Source organism: Pavona decussata, unplaced genomic scaffold, assembly GCF_977016875.1.
Source record: "Pavona decussata unplaced genomic scaffold, jaPavDecu1.1 SCAFFOLD_322, whole genome shotgun sequence".
NCBI lineage: Eukaryota > Metazoa > Cnidaria > Anthozoa > Scleractinia > Agariciidae > Pavona > Pavona decussata.
The window spans coordinates 650,189-670,445 of NW_028145712.1; the positions used below are offsets into that span (position 1 = coordinate 650,189).

The 20,257-nt window shown below is 38.2% G+C and overlaps 2 protein-coding genes across 2 annotated transcripts in view; one reads left to right on the top strand and one right to left on the bottom strand.

Moving 5' to 3' along the window:
• LOC146453822 (structural maintenance of chromosomes protein 6-like) overlaps positions 1-3,759 on the bottom strand; it is a 31,913-nt gene extending 28,154 nt beyond the window's left edge. The window contains exons 1-3 of the mRNA XM_085096152.1: positions 3,357-3,759; positions 1,805-1,919; positions 1,184-1,289 (exon numbers count right to left, since the gene is read on the bottom strand). Coding sequence (XP_084952278.1) covers positions 1,184-1,289; positions 1,805-1,919; positions 3,357-3,554 — 419 coding nt within the window. The 5' untranslated portion in view covers positions 3,555-3,759. The remainder of the gene's footprint in view (positions 1-1,183; positions 1,290-1,804; positions 1,920-3,356) is intronic.
• A 42-nt stretch (positions 3,760-3,801) lies between these two features.
• Positions 3,802-17,220, top strand: LOC146453823 (uncharacterized). The gene is made up of 13 exons (XM_085096194.1): positions 3,802-3,956; positions 4,410-4,454; positions 7,073-7,741; positions 8,844-9,026; positions 9,523-9,624; positions 10,007-10,084; positions 10,312-10,419; positions 11,742-11,834; positions 12,580-12,648; positions 13,260-13,346; positions 13,828-13,917; positions 14,726-14,839; positions 15,902-17,220. The coding sequence occupies exons 1-13, from the start codon at positions 3,906-3,908 to the stop codon at positions 16,040-16,042; spliced, it is 1,830 nt and encodes a 609-aa protein (XP_084952320.1). The 5' UTR covers positions 3,802-3,905; the 3' UTR covers positions 16,043-17,220.
• The last annotated feature ends 3,037 nt before the right edge of the window (positions 17,221-20,257 follow it).

Sequence of the window (20,257 nt, forward strand, 5' to 3'; positions counted from 1 at the left end):
TTTACCAAGGAACATTGGACGCTTTCTTTCCACATAGGTTATTAGGTGCATGGTAATGCAGACAGATTCCCTAAGCTTGCAGTGCAGTTCAGAATTAGGCAAACAACGCAGACCAAGACACAATGCAGACCTGACATGGTAGACACGTTTTCTCTGATGCGTCTAAAAGTGCGCATCTTCTGATAACATTGTTATAATATTCATTACCATAAGTTTTCTTTGTGTGGAATTGTCAAATTAACAAAGAATATATGGGGTATTAGAGAGGAAGTATCGTGGGTTTTTTTTACCTCTTTTGTTAAAACTAGTGAAATAAAACCTTCAGTTAGCTACGAAATAATTCTAGAACAACGAGAGGGAAGAAATCAACTCAATTCTTGAAAGGAACAACTCGTGATCTGTTCTAGCACATTTTGGAAACAAAAATGTGAGAGCTTGAAAAATGTTAGGCTAACATTATTCAAGTTTCAATCCATGCCAACCTACTCTGTCTGTTGCCAGAGGCACTAATCGACAGTTTTATTGCACTGGGGTAATAATTTATAACAAAACTAGACAATTATTATATTTTCTCTGTTGAAAGACAAACAGTTGGATTTTTGAAATGGTATCAAATTTACATAATACTTCCCCTTCAAGGACGGTGCTTACTATTGTTACTGCGCATATGTTCTCTGCATCTTGAGATACTCGGGTTTCCTATGGGTGGTGCCTACTAATACAGGGATATTTTTGTGCGGTTTAAAACTATGCGGAGAAAGCAGAACATAGCAAGTGCTTTTGGTATCGAAAGAGAAAAATGGGGGTGACCATGCATCTTTTAGAGATAATAAAGCTTCAATTTGGAAAAAACGCCATACATCGCTTTGTATTTTACTATTTTTTAGAATAATTGTCGCTAAGTTATCTCTAAAAAATGCGTGGTCACCCCCAATTTTCTTTTTGGATTCCAATAGCCCTTGCTAAAATCTACTTTTCCCATATAGTCATAAACAGCGCAAAAATACTTCCTTATTGGTAGGCACCGTCCTTAAGGATCTGAGTTTTTGATCTCATCATGATCACCCTACATTCGTCTTATGAGACGATGGGATGCATCTTGTTGCAGAACATCTGTGGTGTCTATGTTGTCCTATCCTTGAGTTTTTGGTCCATTCACTTGTTAAACTGATCAAATTGTTACCTGCACTTGTTCTTAATGAATCCCTTGAGAGAATTTCCTCTGTTTGTTGTGGTGGCCTTTCCTCCCAAACCTACGACTAATGCTGTCATTATTGCACTTTTCCCGCCTGTATAACAGCAACACAGAACAAAATAAATTATTGGTAACATCATTTAAATGTGGCTAAATGTAATTTAGGCTAAGTTAAACTCGAGACAGTGCTGGCCAGCCATTTCCGTTCAAATTATTTGGGGTGGCCGCATACATTACAGGGGCTGTCGGGAATTTACAGCTCCCCTGTTGAGGTCAGATCATTTCGTTCGTGTTGCTTCACGTTGCACACACTCGCAAAGTTGCTCTTCAGCATAAATTAATAACCAAGTTACAGTGCAACGTGCCTTACCGTGGCCACCCAACAAACTTTTTTTAAAAGTTAGCCAATCATGATATCTTCCTCCTTGTTCATAAAATACAAAATGACATGTTTTCAATAATTCATTGTTGTGTCACTTGTCTGTCAGACTTTGCAAGGAGGCGTGACCCTTTATCAAATTCACGTATCTTGATTGGCAAACTTGTAAATTACACAACTTTGCACTGAATAACCTCTTTATATTCACTTCAGGCATTGATGAAACTTACTTCCATTCCTGCCGATGATAAAATTAACATTAGGACCAAGAGGTACTTCTAACATGGTGTGGCACATGAAGTTCACCAGGGTTACCTTCTCAATAATTCCAACTTCCGCCTCAGACTACGAAAAAAAATAAATAAAATAAAATGCTCCCCATATAAACACACTGTCAAACCAGTGCTAAGTAAGTAGTTGAAATAATAACCCATGGTTCAAGACTAACAGTAGCCACAGAGTGGTAAAAATTCAGTTTTGCTGTTTCGTGAAATCAGACCTGTTACTAGCCACAGGAATACAGTAACAACCTGCAACTAAGAACCTACATTTTTGGGAAGTAGCCTAAACAGGTTCTTATATAAATGGTAGTTAACACAATTTTAGGCTACTTGGGTTCTTAAAATAGGTTCTTAATTCTGGAGAAAAGCAAATAAAACTCAGCTGCAAAACAAGATGGTTATTGGCCCATTTTGTATCTTCTACCCCTGCCCCCACCCCTCCCCCCCCAAAAAAAGACACCTTAATTTTTAAGAATATCAACGCATGCATTCACATTAGTGATATATTTTGTAATGTCCTAATATGATTTTAGAAAATAAGAACCTGTTTTCAATTTTAGGCTTAATAGGTTCTTGTTTATAGGGGGTATAAAATCCAAATTTTAGGCTAACAGGGTCTTAATTTTCAGTTCTTAGTTGCAGGTTTTTACTGTAGTGAGCTAAAAAGTTAGTCTCGAGCCGTAAAATCCATAGTGGGGAAAAAACAGTTCTTTGTTTTGATCTCTGGTAAATCTCTAAATTCTGGACTTTTTTCTGATAAGCCAAGAAACAATACCATTATATATTGATTGATGTTAAAAATCAATGGCAATCGATAAAAGGTCACACAAATCTTCTTCATCGATTGGTTATCGATTATCAATATCAATCGATTTAAGGACGGTGCCTACTATTGTTACTACGTGTACGTTCTGTGCATCTGGAGATACTCGAGTTTCCTATGGGTGGTGCCTACTAATACAGGGATATTTTTGCGCGGGTTAAAACTATACGAGAAAAGCAAAACTTAGCAAATGCTTTTGGTATCTCAAAAGAAAATTGGGGGTAACCAGGCATTTTTCAGAGATAATTAAGCTTCAATTTAGGAAAAAATCCCATACATTGCTTTATATTTTGGCGTCTTTTAGAGATATTATTGCTTAAGTATCTCTGAAAAATGCCTGGTTACCTCCAATTTTCTTTTTGGATTCCAATAGGCCTTGCTGAGATCTGCTTTTCCCGCATAGTCATAAGCCGCACAAAAATACTTCGGTATTAGTGGGCACCGTCCTTAATTGATATCGATTGTTAAGGATTACCATCGATTGTCATCGATCATCGGTTTCCGATGACCTTCCTTAATCCCGGCCCAGTTTTAATTACTTAAGAAAACAACTTTCAGACAACGTGCAAGCTCTCCAAGGTGGCGGAATTATTAAGAATTCACGACTAATTTGGCCAGACTATACTGTAATCAACGCAGACGTCAGAAGCAACACCTCGCAAAGCAGCATTGACTTACCGACGATACTGTAAAATCTGGCATTTGGGAGCAATTAAAACCATTTTCTTCCATATCCTCCGTATTATCGTCATCTTTAGCTGACGAAACTCGCTTTTTCTTGGGGCGAGATGACGACTCTACATCGTCTTTGTCTTGAGTTTCCACATCGTCTTCTTCGCCTTCGCTATCTGATGTCAATCTTCTCTTTCGCGCCATTGCGTCTTCCCCACTCTCCAATACAAATAAAACCAAGAAGTACTGCGTTAATTTGGAACTCTATAAAAATCTCCGAGTGCTAAATACAGATCTATCCGATAAAATAACGACTTCACGCTCAAATACAAATTAAAATGCAAGTTTTAAAACGCATTCAAAACCCGTCCAAAGAACACATTCAAAATGGCGCCAAAGTCTCGGGATCACGTGACCCGTTGAGAACTGGCTGATGGGAACGCTTTGGAATGCCTGGTTAAAAATCGACAGTTCCTGGTTGGTTGTCTTTCCTTTCTCGATTCCTTTCGTTTTTAGTTTTACTTCATTTAATGGGAAAAGAGAAAGGAAACCGTAATGGAAGGAGATAGTTGGGCAGATTTTGGTTCAGCAACCACAAAAAGCCAGGTAATCAAAATGGATAAATTTTACACGTGAGCTTGCTTAATATCAGTCATTTAATTACGTACGTACAAGACTAAATGAATCGAACAGAAGGTCCACATGCGTGATCGTAAACACACGTGAGCTGATAAGTTCTTATATCTATGGTTTAAATTCAGTTTTGGTTTCAAGTTTCTAAAACCATTTTAACTTTTTTTAAAAGATCACCCTTGTTTATAAATTTGAAACAACGACACTGAAAATTATACTGACGGGTTAAATTTGTTTCACGTACTAGTTTGCATGACATTAATTAAATTATTTTTATTATTATTATATTTATTATTTATTTTTTTATTTGTTGATTCATGGCAGCTTCTCCTGTATGGGGTTCTGGACTCTTTTGCATGCCTTCAATGGTTTTCTCCTTTTGAATTCTACTTTGTTTTTTAATCTTCATATTTTTACCTGTTTCAGGTTGATGATGATGCCGATGACTGGGCTGATTTTGGAGGTTTTGAGGTAAGGTGTATGAGGTTATGTTTGGCCAGCTAGTCATATAACCTGGCTTCAATTGTTCAGTATTTTTGTATGACAATGTTAGATACCAATCTTGGATATATAAACATCCCTTTCAATTTTTTTGTAGCTGTACTACAAAAGGATAATTATTTCCTTATGTATTTATGTATGTAGTCAACATGCTTGAGTGCTTATGGTGCCGGTCTTCAAATCCAGTTGTTCTTGATTCAAAGCCTGCTCTAACTACTATAAACTAGAGTTGACTTTCACAGAATTCAAATCCTTGGCCATGCTTGTAAAATACTCATTTGAAGTGATGTGTGGAAAATGGCCCCAATAGACTTTCTCAAAGTCGCTCGCTCGCTTCTCATTGAATGGACCTGGCGCGAGCGACTTTTATCACTTGCAGCGCGCCAAATTTACAGGAGGAATTTTCCTCCTGTAGCATTATCCAATCAGAATCAGCGATATGAAAGTACACGTACATCAAGCCAGATACGCGCGGAGCTGTTCGAATATACAACACTAGCTCTTCGATAGCGATTGTTATTTCGGTCTACGACCAAGAACTTCTAAATTCTTCGCACTGATTATACGTTCATTTAACGATGCAATTCGTGTATGGGTTGAAAAAAGCAAAGTACAGAGATCAGCGCAAAGTAATCGAAAGTCACTGTTGTGGAAAGGACGTGTTTTTATCGGCGCCTACAGGATGATCGGGAAAGAAAGCTTGACCTTTGAGGTGGCCCCATCCGTTTTCGATTTTCTAGGTTACGGCGAAAGAAAAGAGGTTATGCCGTTTGCTTGGTTCCGGTTAAACGGACATCAACATCAAGAGGCGATGGATCGGTATCTTGTGGCTTATACTGATCGAGTTATATGCTGCATTTTTATTGAGTGTTTTGATAATATCGAGATAAGCCTCAACCTTGTTTGGTATATAGCAAGCATTTTTCGGCCGTTAACTTGTTCGTTTCTTGTATACCGATACGGATTCGGCCGTTATCCCAAACGAGTTAACGGCCGAATTTCGTTCGGTATATAAGATGAATCCCAGATTCGGCCGTTATCCTAAACGAGTTAACGGCCGAATTTCGTTCGGTATATAATAGGAAACCCATTAGAGCCGATACATTTGATGTTGTTTTCCAGGTTTTTCCGTCAAGACAGCACTCTGCATGTCATGCTGTGTAGCGCTTTCATTTTAAAATTTATTATTGCAGTAGCAGCGCTAGCAGTAGCTGGTATTATTATTATTATTATTATTATTATTATTATTATTATTATTATTATTATTACTCGCACATTCGAAGTAAAGCATTTTAAAAATCTTCGCGAAGCGAATCGACATAATTTCTGCAGTCTTCAAAATGTAAACAAAATCTTCGCATGAACAGTGTGTAGTACGATACAGTCGTTTCGCGGGGCTGATTAAGAAAATGACTTGGTCGTTTCACTGTTCAAATGCGTTGTCAACGTTTGAAAATGTTTTGCAAATTCGTTGGCCCAATTTTTAAATGATTTTCAACGTATTTCGGTTTCGTTCGGAAACATTCCCAACACTTTGAAACGCATTGAGAAAGTTTTCCAATGCAATTGTCGACATTTCCAAAGATGCGTTTGAATGACAGAACTGACAAGAATGCATTGAGTTGACAGTTTGACAACTTCGCACCCTGAAAAGTTCGCGCCAAAATGACGTCACTTGATTCGATTTCCAGCAAGGGAAACAAGTCGAGCTCTCGTTCGCTCGCGCTCCGCGCTCGCTTGCTCGAGCTCTAACGATCGCGCTTCGCGCTCTCTAAGCTCGACTTGTAAGCAAGTCTATGGCCCCAAGTGACCCTTGATCTCACCTTAAATTCTCCCCCTTTTTGCAAGGAAACATAAAGTAATTTGGAAGGAGAATCTAGCAGTTTATCAGGGGTCACTTCAGGCACCCCTTCAATTGGTCTGTCTCCTAGCTATCACCTGGGATTCTTAATTTGTAATGTTCCAATTTTCCAATATTTATTTCTGATGACCTGTTTGTTTTATTATCCTTGAAAAATCCCTCATGGGGGGAGGCCAATAATAATAATAATAATAATAATAATAATAATAATAATAATAATAATAATAATAATAATTCTCTCTAAGACTGCTCAAGTCTTAGAGAGAGTGCAGAAGGCGGTTTTATCGGCGACGCTGAACATTGCAAGAAATTTCAAAGTAGTAACATGATAATGTTATATTATACCAAGATTGATAGACCAGACTATTTTAAGTTTCACTTGGCTCACAGGTTACGCTATGCGCCCTGTGTTGCTCTCTGTTACTGTGCATACAGATAGTTTTACTACGCATAATAATTAAGAAATTGTTATTATAACCAGTAAAGATTTATTTGTGATCATTGAAAAGTCAGGGTGCTTTTCTTGATGTGTGGCAACCCTGTGACAGTTTCATTAGAATCCAAATTTCTTTAAGGACGGTGCCTCCATTTGCTACTGTGCATCTCAGGATGGTCTGAGAAATTTCTTCACTTTTGTGGAGAAATTTGATTTTTGGAGCTACACTGTAAGTCATTATAAAGCCCTTATTTACTGTCATTTTAACAATAGTACATTTTTGTCTTTTAGTCTGCCACTCCCACGTCAAATGGTAGCAGCCAAACAGGATCACTGATTACATGGGCAGCAGTTGGAGTTCCACCACCTGCGTCACCCAGTCAAACATCATTCAACCAGTCAACAGCTCATATGACTTCCTCACCTGATCCTGTGTCATCTTTTTCACCCCAGTTCTCTCTGAGCTCAAACACCACTACTGGATCCAGTAAAACTTCAAATTCACCAAAGCCAAAACCAGATGATCATGCAGATTTTATAAATTCATTCCTTTCAAGTAACGAAGACTTCTCCTCTCCACTGACATCTGCTTCACCACTAACAACAGCTACAGAGGAAGACAAGTCAAATGAACAAACCGAATATGATAGTTTTCATACTGATTTTGCGTCATTCCTTAGAGAAGCCATAAATGAACCATCCCAATCCCTTTCAAGTTTGTCTGAACGTGTTGATGACGTAGCAAAAGATTCTAGTTCTGTTGATAGGACCAGCAAAGATCCAGGGATCTTTGTTTCTCAGAGGGAGAACGATCAGCCAAATGTTAAACAGTCGACAATGGCAAATGGTGATTCAGCAGGGCCAAACATCAAAGCAGTTCAGCAACAGTTGCAAGAAAATGCTTCTGGTGGATTTGAAAGCCTGGACAATGAAGTTTCATCAGCTCAAGACATACTATCTGTATGTAAAAATTTTTGTTGTAGGTCTCAATAGAATAAGTCTTTTGATTATAATAGGTTGTTAATACATATTTTATAATGATAAAACGTTCTCTGGTCCCTGTTGTCTTCAACGGATAGAAAAATGTGACTGTATGTAGGATGAATACAGTCATATTTTTCTATCTGTTGAAGACAAAAGGACGGTTGTCAAAAGCTCATAGATTTTTAAACTTTTAACCAGAGAACATTTTATCATTATAACTTTGAATCCTGGTTACAAATCTGTTGATTTTCCTTCTTTGATTTTCTTTTGCATGTTATAAAGTTGCATATTATTCAAGTACTACAAAGTGTGTGAGCCGCATAGCACCCATGCAATGCAATAGAAATGGAATGAAATGACTGGGCTTCTGCCCTTATAGTTCCCTGTTGCTTGCTAGCCCTATGAAAGAAATTTGGTCAATGATTTTTCTTACTCTTATTCAGCTAGGATCTCAGTCTAGTAAGGTAACATAGTTAAAACAAGTGCAGTGTACATTTGTGTAACGTGATTAATTTTTGCCTAGTTTGGAAATCAAATAGTAAGTGCAAAAATTGAATTTAGCCTTGTGCTGGGCTCTAGCTCAAGGAAAGACAGCTTGAAGAAACATGAGCAGGGTTTTGTTTGAGGCTGGATGCCAGACATAACGGCAAATCTTTTGCCACACAAGGTCTGTAACTTTCACCTAAAATAATGAAAGGTAACATTGGAGGGACTGTGCATAGATTTATAAAGAAAGCTGAGGATGTTATAAATTATAATTGCTTTTTAATATATTAAAAGAAATGTTAAATATTTAAGTTTCTTTATGGGTAAACACTTTCCAATCCAGTGAATGAGAGAATGGCATTTTCAGAGTACAATAAAATTTCTGGAGAAATCAAACCCCCAGACCTACATGTACTGTGAGTTGAAGCTCTTTCAATCAGGTCAAGTAAAATTGCTTAAATTTTAAAATTAGGAACTTTCAAATTTAAGGGAACCTCCAATCACATTTTGATTTGATGACTATTAGTAATTTTCCCCCAGTAATGCCATCATTGTTTTGTTGTTGATCTGTGTGTACATACATGTTTACTAGGTAATCATGGCTCAGCAGCAACCAACAAATGTGCTGTTTGATAAGCGAATGAACAACAGACATGGTGAACTTTCCCAACAACTACAAGATGCTACTGAAGCAAAAGAGAAACTTGAAGAAACCATGAATGGACTGGAAGGGAGAGTTTCCATTGCAGAGCAAGAAAAACTGCAGCTGCAAAAGGTCAATATTGCACTGAACTTCATATAATAATACTCAATTTTGAAGTATTTTCTTGAACAAAATGGCAAAGCTGTTAGTAAAATCAAGGCACACATGAAGCTTGGATAGAACATACAGTACCTTTTAATCCAGTCCATAAATAAAACTAACGCAAAGTGATTTTCATGCATATATGTAGTATATCATCCAGAAATTTTCAGAGAATATTAAGTTTTCCAAGCTCTTTCAATTTATAGGGTGTACTCATTTGTAGCTTGTTTTGTTGTTTACGTTAATGAGACATGTAAACAAAGATCCTTGACCTGTACCTTCAGTTCAATGTTGTTGTTGTTGTTGTTGTTTGTTGTAGTTTCTCCAAAGGTAGCAGACCTATGAAATTATTGTGAGTCATGATATCAGCTGTGAAACCGGCATTTGTTGAAATTGTGCCACAGTTCAGATCTGTTGTCTCAACAAGGAATACTTAATTATCCATGTGTTTTAATCATCTCTGAAGGAACATGATGTGCTTTTAGAAAAGAACAAGACTCTTGAAGACGCAACAAAGAATCTCAAAGAAACCCTTGCTAAGCAGAAAGAGAAATATGAACAACTTCAGGTACAGTGTACATAACATGAGACAAAGAAATGATCATCACAGATACATTAAACAAAGAAAAATAATTTATCTGAAAAATAACAAACAGGGGACTAAATCTTTTACATTCAGGGTATCCATGCATGCAAACCAGATTTCTTGTAAGATACTGCCCAGCAGAATTCAGATGCACACACACATGTATGTAAATAATAATTAATTTATTTTATTCTATTATAATTGCATACCTGCCAACCGTCCCAGTTTAGTTGGAATTACCCTGATGTTTGTGCTTCCAAAATTAATGTAAAAATAATAAAAAAAATAATAATAATAATAAAAAATCGGAGCATTCCGATTTTGTGTGAAAAACATTGCCTAATCGGCTTTGGTATTCTTGCAGGAACAGCATCAAGATCAGATAAAGGAAATTCGAAAAGCAGGGCATGACGCTTTAGCTGTTATTGTTGAAGAGTATAAGGTACCCTATGTTGTGTTTGAATTTGTTTTTGGTTTGAACTAAGGTTTCAAACCATAATATGGAGAAAGAAAGAAATTAAAACTCAAACTTGTTTGTAAAGGTATAAATAAAAGACAAGTTACTTTTAAAACCACGGCTGTTAGTTTCACAAAGCCCGACCATCCCTTTGTACATCTTGCAAAGCAAAACAGTACTGCATTTTTAGACACTGTAATTTCTTGTCATAGGAATTATCTAGAAAAGCTGTCCTAGAACAACAGGAGGAAAACAAAATTCAGATGGAAAAAGTTTTGGAAGATCAACAAAAGAAATTCCAGGACTTCCTTCAAGATCAGGTAAACTGTCAAAAGTCTTAAATATTCAGTGGACAGACTGTGAGGGGCAGTCTGCTCTTGTCTTGTCTAGCATAAGAAAGTTCTTAACATAATTATGACAACTGTGTACATGTACAAGTGAATTCCAAGCATACCACCAACCCTCCCCCCCACACAACTCCCCCACCCATCTCTCTATGAGTTATGCATTGGGAATTTTGCTTTACAAAGCCTGCAATGTCGTGATCATTTAATATTAATATCACTGACTCATATTTTCTAGTCTAACGACAAAGCTCCTAAAAAGTGGCTTATTATGAGAGCCTGAAGTAAGTCAGGATCATTCATTGTCTTCTGCAAAAAAATATTATAATAACCAAAATAATAAGAAAAGAAAGAGAAAATAATAATAATAATAATAATAATAGTAATAATAAAAGTAATAATAATAATAATAATAATAATAATAATAATAATAATAATAGTGATGATGATGATGATGATGATGATACAGTTGACTATAAAAATAAGCAAAAAAACGGAATGATGTTTTGGTTTCCATGTTTAAACACCCAGTCAGACTCACACGAAACTATTTGTCTAACCCAGTGAACGGACATAACTCTCACTTTATAACACCTCACTGAATGAATACCGGACAGTTACTTTTAGTCTTAATTTAATTTATTCTTAGACTATTTCACACCTTTACTTTCTGTATATTAAATTGTCTTTTCTGTTACATTCTTTACTTGATAATGGTGCCAAGATGACACCGAAACATTGTTCCGTTTTTTTTTTCCCTTATTTTTATAGTCAACTGTATTTCTAAATTTAATCTTATTTGTAATAATTAAATAATAATAATGATAATAATAATAATAATGATAATAATAAGTAATGAAATAATACATTTTCTATAGCACCTTTCCATGGGAATGATGTAAGTGCTAATTTACACGATAAATATATGACATGTAAATTATAAGAAGAGAAATTAAAGATGAAAATACGAAACTAGAAACAAAAAATAAAGAAAAAGAAAAGGAGAAAAAAAATTGTCACTTACTGGCAGTCGATTGAATGTCAGCTCTCCATGCTTAAAGCTTTAATTCATGACAGCTTCTTGCATATGAACCTTTATTCATTGAGTGATGACTGGCCATGGAATTTTATCATAGTGCATACATTACATTCAGATGTGCAGAAGGTAAGTGGCAAGAACATTGCAAAGCAACTCGAGCAACTCGCTTGGTTTATTATCTACCTCATGAGTATTGGTACACCACTTTTGTAGCCTGTTAAACCCTGGAGAACTAATACTTTTTTTTCTTATCTGTTAGCAAGAAAGTTTTGAAAGAATGCTACAAGGGGAGAGAAGAAATAGTGAACAGAGAGCAACGAATTTAATGGAAGAGCAAAAACAATGCCACAAGGTGTGATAATATTTTTAAAATGATTATTAATCTTTTATTATTGTGTTTTGTAGCATACTGCTATAGGCGCGGATCCAGACTGTTTTATGGAAAGCGTTTGGAGTTTTGGCAATAAATAGATATTTATAGAAAAAAGAAAATTCACAGGTTTAACTATGGAAAATTTCTGTCAGAGCGACTGGCAATATTACTTTCAGGAGTTAAAATTTTAAAACAATTCCCTAGGGACCATGCCCCCAAACCTCCTAGACCATCAGGCCTTCAGTGCTCGTGTTGTCAGAAAACGGTCACATTTTTGCCTGGATCTGCGCCGGTTTCATGTAATGTAGCCACAGTCCCGGGGGGGGGGGGGGGGGGGGTACTTGGATTCAGTTTTGCCGGGTATGTGCCGCTGGCCTCTCAGAGCCCCTGCCCCATTATAGTCTTTTTTGGGGGCCAGTTATAGACCCCATCTTAGTCACTTTTTGGGAAAATGTAATTTTCGCGATCCCAACTAAGTCACTTTCTATTTATTTATTTTTTCTTACCCCAAAAATCCGAAAATGTGCGACCCCATTCTAGTAACTCTACTGAAAATGCAACCCCATTCTAGTCAATCCAGTCGTGAAAATGCGACCTCATCCAGCGGCACATCCCCATTAGCCTCTTATAAGGGAGTACCCCCCCCCCCCCCCCCGGGGGCCACAGTGCCCTAGCCGTGAAATATTGCTTTATGGTTCATAGACTTTGTTTCCTTTCTTTCCAGGCTGAAATTGAATCCTGTTTGGAGGAAGAGAGGTTAAAGAGCAAAGAAGCTTTAGACAAAGCTGTCGAGGTGCAGTGTGCATGTAGTCCCAGGGGTGGGACTCTCATATGAAAGGGGCGAGGATGCTCGTCGGAACTTTTGAATTAAACCCCTAAAGGAGACCAATCTGGGAGTGGCCCAAGCTTTTTTTTTTTACCCCTAAGAGAGACCATTTTAAAACACAGACAAATATAATATTGTTATATTTCCGGCTCGCGTGCAACCATAAACGAGACCTTCATAGCTAAATATAATGGAGTTTTCCCCAGAACACCCTAAGTGAGACCAAAATCCGAAATTTACATACCTAAGCGAGACGACGAGCATCCCCGCTCCTTTCATAAAATTCTACTATAATGGTTTTATTCCAGTGTAAAGCACACAGGCGAAGAAGGTTTTTGCACATTTAGATGACAGTTCTTTCTCGTCGTATACTGCGCTGTTTCTGTGCATCAAAAGCTGTCTTACGTTATTTTTCCGTTTTGCGCCCCTCCCGTCGCGCGTGACTCGTGCTTGCCTCCGCTCGCTTGAAAAACGCAAAAAAAAAAAACGCCTGTTCTGCAGGCTACCCTTTACAGGACTACACACTTTAAATAAAGTGAATAAACGTTGAATAAAGACTGTTATCGTGTTCAAAACAGGATGCAAGACAGCAAGGTTTGGAAGCTGTAGAAATGGCAAGAAAAGAGGAAAGGCAGAAATATGACGAGTTCATTACAGAACATAAGGTGGGTGCTGATTTAATTCTTTAATTCTTCCCGGCATCCCATAAAAACAACAGTTTAAGTCTGAGGGTGATGTTACGACCTCGATTTTTTAATTATAAACATCCAAGGATTTTTAACGCAACAATCCTCGTCCCTCATAAAAGAGTATGGATGAATCAGTCAGGGTTTTTGAATAACACCTGATGCCTTCCCGATCCTGCCCTTGTTATCCTACTGTATCTTATGTCTCAGCGATGGTAGAGGAAGCGAAACGCACTGGTCAGCGTGCGCGAAACTCGTCTTCCGCGAGGAGACGCGCGCGATGTGCGGGAAAAGAGAAAAAAGTTTCGCGCGCGCTCGCGTGTTCGGTTCGCCTTTTACTTTCCTTCAGAAATATAAGAGACCACTCAGAGATTTTTCCCCGACCCTGTACGTGCTGTGAGCTCTTTATAGCAGGTCAAATCCTACAGCAAACCTCAAACTGTTTTACTTATATCTGTAGGAGGCAATAAAAACGTTGACAGATCAAGAGGCAAAACGGTTACAAACGCTTCTGGAGGAGGCGATCAAGGAAGAGAAAGACAGAAATCAAGTAAGCAACATTGAAATGTGGAAACTAACTTTTATTACAGTTGACAATGTTCTGAAAACGGGCCACTGGAATACTACGTAGTTCAGTAATTCTCGCTCACCACCGATTTCTAGGGCAAACTGAAGCTTAACAAGCATGCTCACCTTTCCACTGCAGAACCCTACTTTAGTAACCTGTTCCAGACTCTCAGATAGAAGGATAGGGGGTTAGTTTCTAAAGGAACTGCGGTGCTGCGTCGGTGCGGGGAGTAGAAACGAATGTTTGGTTTATCAGGAGAGTTGATAACTAAAGGTAACGAATTTGGCCATTGTAAAGAGACAGCTGAAGAGATTCGAGTGCTGACGTTTCGAGCGTTAGACCTTCGTCAGAACGAATGACGAAGGAACGGAACAGAAAATATATACTGAGTTACGGTTTTGTTTACTCAGTAAATATTTTCTATTCCATTTCTTATTATCGTCACGCCGTAATTAGGTATATTTTTACTTTTCTTGTCACGTTGTAATTAGTTGTATGCTCTATTTTTATTGTCACGTTGTAAGTAGCTATATTGTATCCTTCTTGTATTTATATCACACCCACTAACAGGTCTGTACTGAAGATGGATGAAGCTTCATCCGAAACATGTTTACTCTAAAAACAATCGTAACCTTCATAAAAATTATTTCCTGTCTGCTGGCTCTACGGAAATTTGGTAATGTTCTTTTCACTCTCTATTTAATTTTCACAACGTATTGAAAGTGTATCTTCTATGGAGAAACTGGGAGTTGATCACTCATGAGATTGTCTGTTCATCGAACTTGTTTAGGTGGCACTAGAGAATGCCTTAACGGAAGAAAGGAAAAGAGGGCGAGAGTTTGCTCAGGAAATAAAGGAAGAAACCATGAAAGAAATGGCGGAATACTCAAGACTGAAACAAGAGGTAAGAAAGGATCAGGGGCGCGTTTTTCGAAAGGCCCGATAACTTTCTTGGCATGCGTTTCTCAAATGTGCCCTGAAAGTCGTCCGTGCGTCCATGTTATTAGGCATCAACGTTTCGCGCAACATCGTTTAGCTAAAAGCCGTCGTATATGGCTTTAGATTGGTTTCGTGAAAAGCGAAGTTATCGTCGAATTCTTATTGAGTAGTCGAGCTCACCGCAATATTAGAATTTACAAGAAGTTCTCTCTTCGGTGCATAGAATTGTAACAAAGCTTCTGTTAGATTTGGTTTGTTATATTCTTAACGTTTACACTGTTCTTGCAATTAACACTAAAGTGTCATGCGGCGACACTCAATAAAAGTGACCCAGTTGTCTTTTCCCATAGACTTGACTTTCTCAAGGTTTTTTCATTGATAAGACCAGGCGGAAACAAATCTTGAGTATAGGTTCAGTTAACTTGTCATGAGAAAAAATGTTTCCGCGCATTTTTTTTTCCGCGTGCAATTGCCCTCTGCAGAAACTGTGAAAAGACTGGTACGAGGAAAGGGTTGTGAGATTGTTTGGGTCGACGGATGGACATCGCACCGACGAATGTGCATTTTTGGCATTTTCTCGGGGTAGCGTAGCTCTTGTCAAATAGTTTTCACCTAAAAGAGTATTTCCTATACAACTGACTGCCGAGAAATAGACCCTATCCCAAAATGGCCGACGTTTTTTAAAATATTCTTTTCTTTGCATTCAAATTAGCCTTACTAACCTCGTTCTTGAGTTCAAAAATCAAAGGAATATTTCACCTGGAACGAGGTTAGTCAGGCTAATTTGAATGCAGACAAAAGAATATTAAAATGTCAGACATTTTTGCATAGGGTCTATGCACTTGGGAACTCATCGATGCAATTTCCATCCTTCTACCCAAGCGATCCCATAATCCCTCACTCACACCAGTCTCCCCCATTCCTGGAGTGGAGAATTCGTCTATCAATTTCCTTGCTAAAAAAAAATCCCCCACGCACACAATACAACCTTCACCTGACGTTTTCATGTGGCCCTTTATTCTAACAGGCTGACAAAGTTGCTCGACAAAAGCACCTTCATGGCTTGGACCTGTTCTTAGAGAGTGCAAGGACTCAACTAAAAGCGCTGATGGAGGACCAACTTGAGAAAGACCCAGACGAGCCGAATGGGCTGCAGTGTGTCTCATAGGAAAAGGCAAACAAAGGCCCGTAATACGTGCAGAGGCGATACCTTATGCTGACGTACCATAAGTAATCCTCGTTCTCCACAGATTTAATCGAAGATGGGGCCCGTTTCTCAAAACCCCCTTTCTTTCCGGACCCCTGAGTATTTTTTTAAATCTGTTCTTTTCATTGATTGTTGGTAATTTCTCTAGGTGTTCCACAAAATTGTGCATATTTCAAAACCAGTAAAGGTTGATTCTCTGCTGGGGACCTTTTAATACATAACATAATTTCCGGTGGGTCCGGTAAGTTATCGGGACTTTAGAGAAACGGGCCCATGGTCTGTGAATGCGCGCTCTGCCGTTTGTAGTTGGGGTTTCGAGTTGCGTCTGACTTTACAGAAGAACGCGGACATTTGTTTTCTCTTTTCTGCCCCTTTTCTTCCTCGTCTTCTACCACTACCACCTGTTCCACCTCTACAACTCCCTCGTCCTCCTCCTTCTCCTCTTTTGTCTCCTTTCCCTTCCACCTCTTCGTCCTCGTCCTCCTCTTGGCCCCAGCTTCCTCTCTCCTCTTTCTGCTCGTCGTCGTCGTCCTCCTCTCTCGTCCTCCTTCTTCTCCTCCTCCTCTCTCCTCGTCCTCTCCTCCTTATTCTCCTCCCTCTTTATCGTCCTTCTAGTTGTCAGTTTCTCCTGTCGCCTTGAGCCAGTTGTGTTAAATCAACGTTTAGACTATTCAAGTAGTGACTCTTTTTTCAAATGACGCGCCCAAATAGAAAAGGACAAAAATGTCCATATGTACATGGGCTCGCATTTTCGCGTCTCACTCCACGTTGAAAAAGGACAAGTTCTCGTAAACTGCTACAGACTTCAGACCTATTATTATATCCCCTATTACAACTGCAATCATAAGCTCCAAAGGAGATGTAAATTTTTAGTACTTTTATCACCCTCTTTTAATCTCCAAACCGTTGCATTTCCCCTAAAAGGGGAATTTGTAATAAGAGTCACGTTTAACATCACGATAATAGTGAATATAATCTGAATGTGCTGTTGTTGTTAGACAGGATCGTTTTTATGTGGATTATGTATTAGGAATGTGAACGGACGCTTTAAAAATAAATATAATAAGTGTTTTTTGGTAGCACCAGTTTAAAATGAATGTGTAAATTATTGACGGTTGTAATAAAAATTAATGAAAGTACCAACGGGTAAACAAGATTTTGATCATGTAGTTTGATAGTGTAATGATTCCAGTGGCGTGGTCTGTTATTCAATCCTCGGTAAAACTGGCAAAACTTTCGACCCCATCCACATGTATCCGGTTTCGTTTGTAACAGGGGCTATTGGGGGGAATTTTAATAGCTCTGTGGCTGAGCAAGAGGTGCCTTGTTAGCTTCCGAAATCTTTGTTACATCAAGGGACCATAACTTTAAGGAACATAATGTTTATTGCAGATCTTGAGCTTGACTCCTGTTACAGGTAGAACTCAAAAGCTTTTAGTGAAGGATATACGTTATATACGACCCACAGCCAATAGTATTTCGACAACTCAATTTTATTCAAGTTGAGCAAATGGGGGAAATTCTAAAGCTATCACCGTTTTGTGCCTTTACAAACTGAAGCTCATTTCTTATTCAAAAGAACAACAGGTCTTTAAACAGGTCTTTTTTGGCTGGTCACAGTGTATATAGTTCTATAAGAATGTTTATTGTGAAAAGAAGTAAAATAAAGATTGTTACCATTCTTCAAAAAAAAAGGCTACGCCACTACCTAAACTGAATGAGATCTCAGTACTTTTACTGTTTACTGTTTTTTCACCGTTTCGTGCCTTTACAAACTGAAGCTCATTTCTTATTCAAAAGAACAACAGGTCTTTCAACACGTCTTTTTTGGCTGGTCACAGTGTATATAGTTCTATAACAATGTTTATTGTGAAAAGAAGTAAAATAAAGATTGTTACCATTCTTAAAAGAAAAAAAAAGGCTACGCCACTACCTAAACTAAGTGAGATCTCAGTACTTTTACTGAAAAATGTCCCGTAACACATTTGAAAACGCAGAAGTATTTTCCGTTTTGCCTGCCGTCCATACCTATGTAATAAATACGGTAGCCGTTTACGAAAGCGAACGTTGAACGTCATCGAAAGTTCCGTTTTCAGGTGTCCACACGTGAACACGAAAACGGCGCTTTTAGAAAAGTTTTTACCACGGAGAGCGTTCTTGAGAAATTGTGTTTGCGGTGGCCGTTTTTACCGAATACGGCTGTACGGTTGGCCAATCCGAAAAGAAAAGTGTTTTCAAACAAAATCGGATACGTATTGCATTACACTATTAGAGCGGTTTTCAACTGAGTGTCGAAAGTAATTGCGTTTTTGCATTGGTTTTGCATTACTACGTTCTGTGATTGGTTGAAAAAACTCGCGCCACTTTCTCAACCAATAAGATGTAAAACCAAAACCAATCCTGCCTTGCTCGCACGCGTTTTCCCGCGCTTGGCGTCGGTTACATGTATTTGATTTGAATTCTGATTAGTTCATTGCTCTGTTTGCGTCTGTTGTGATTGGCCAGAGTAATAACTTTGGTTTTGGTTTTTCGCCACTCAACTGAAAACTGTTCTATTTCACAATGCTAAACTTCTCTTTATTGGCACATGCGCGTGTAGTTTTCCATTGTACTTGATGGAGGCTGGTGGTGGCCAGCCAAATTTGTACCAAACATGATCAATTTTTAAATACTACGTTCTATTGACGTAGCGCTTTTTTTTTTTCTCTAATCTAGACACATTTTTAGACTCAAATAGCGAAGTTTAAGTTTTATACTTTAATAACACTTTGTCATGAACAATATTACTACAGACCAACAACAACAACAACAATCTTTATTTTCTTATTTTTTAACTATTTACAATTGGACTGGCCCGCAGGTAGCTTGTGCTAGTCTTGGCGGGCCTGTCTATATAATCCTGTTTCTATGCATGTGTGTTTGTGGTATATAAGGTATATTATTTTTCTTTCGTTCTCTTTTTCTTTTTGTTAATTCTTCCGTTAAAAAGCGATAATTTAACCATCAGAGTTTAACTATTTTTTTGCCCTTTCTCTATCACATTTACACATTTTTTTCTCTTTCTGTTAATAATTATTACGGTTCTAATGTGTTATGTGGAGAGTGATAAATATACTAATACAGTCTAGAGTAAGGGGAAGGGACTTAATGACTGGAGAATAATTGGGGGAAATTGAATTCCCATACAAAGATCATTCTCCAATATTAAAAATCTTTAGATGATACTTGTAACAAAAAAATAAAAGTAATAATAAAAACAAAAATTATTCGTAATTACAATTACTACACATTCTCGACCCTATAGCTCTTCCCTTTTGCGCATGACTGATGGCGGGACGTAGTCAAGCTGGGAGGCTCTGGGGTCGAGGATGACAGCTCCCCGGATAGCCAGTATCTTACGCATGCGCACAGCCAATGGGTCAATGGAGAGCTGTGTCTCCCAGGCTCCTGTTCGACCCGAGAGCAGTTTGCAGGCGCCCCGTAGAACGCTTGCTCCATATTATCAGTAGCTGGTAATGGAGACCATACTAAATCAGCCCCAAAACTAAACAAGCAACACGAACACGCACCTCGATCGTTGGTCATAAGCTCGTGTGCGAACAAGTGAGTTCGTGGAATATTCAATGTCAACAAAGAGACTTAGAATCGCGTTTACGGCAAATGGCTAAGGCGAGATTGGCCTTTATGTTTTCTTGAAAAAATGGGTACATAGATGAGAATGGTGCAAAACAATTCTGGCCTTTGGTGCTGATTGGAAAACTACTGGATTTTGCATGGCCAAGAAGCGGCAACTGAAGGATATGGTCACGTGGTCATTTCTGCATGCCGTTTGCTGTTTGCCGTCTACGTAATTGTAAATCTCTCTATAAACAATATAACAACGGCCACAACATAAAATGATACCCATATTTTGTTGTTTGATAGTCACCGATAGTTAGCAAGTGTTTGCGTCAACATAGGGCTCAATTCACGCGTGGGCCTAGGTATAAAACAATTGTATCGGCCTTCTATTGCTGAAATTTCAATACAAGCCCTTAAGTCGAAAGTTGAAAGTTCCAGTTTCTTGTGACTAAGTCGTTTCCCCTAGAAACAATCTCGTTGTCATATTATTTCTACATTCATTTATACACGACAGGCTGCTACTAGGTCTTCCCGTGAAATCCGGTAAGTTCAATT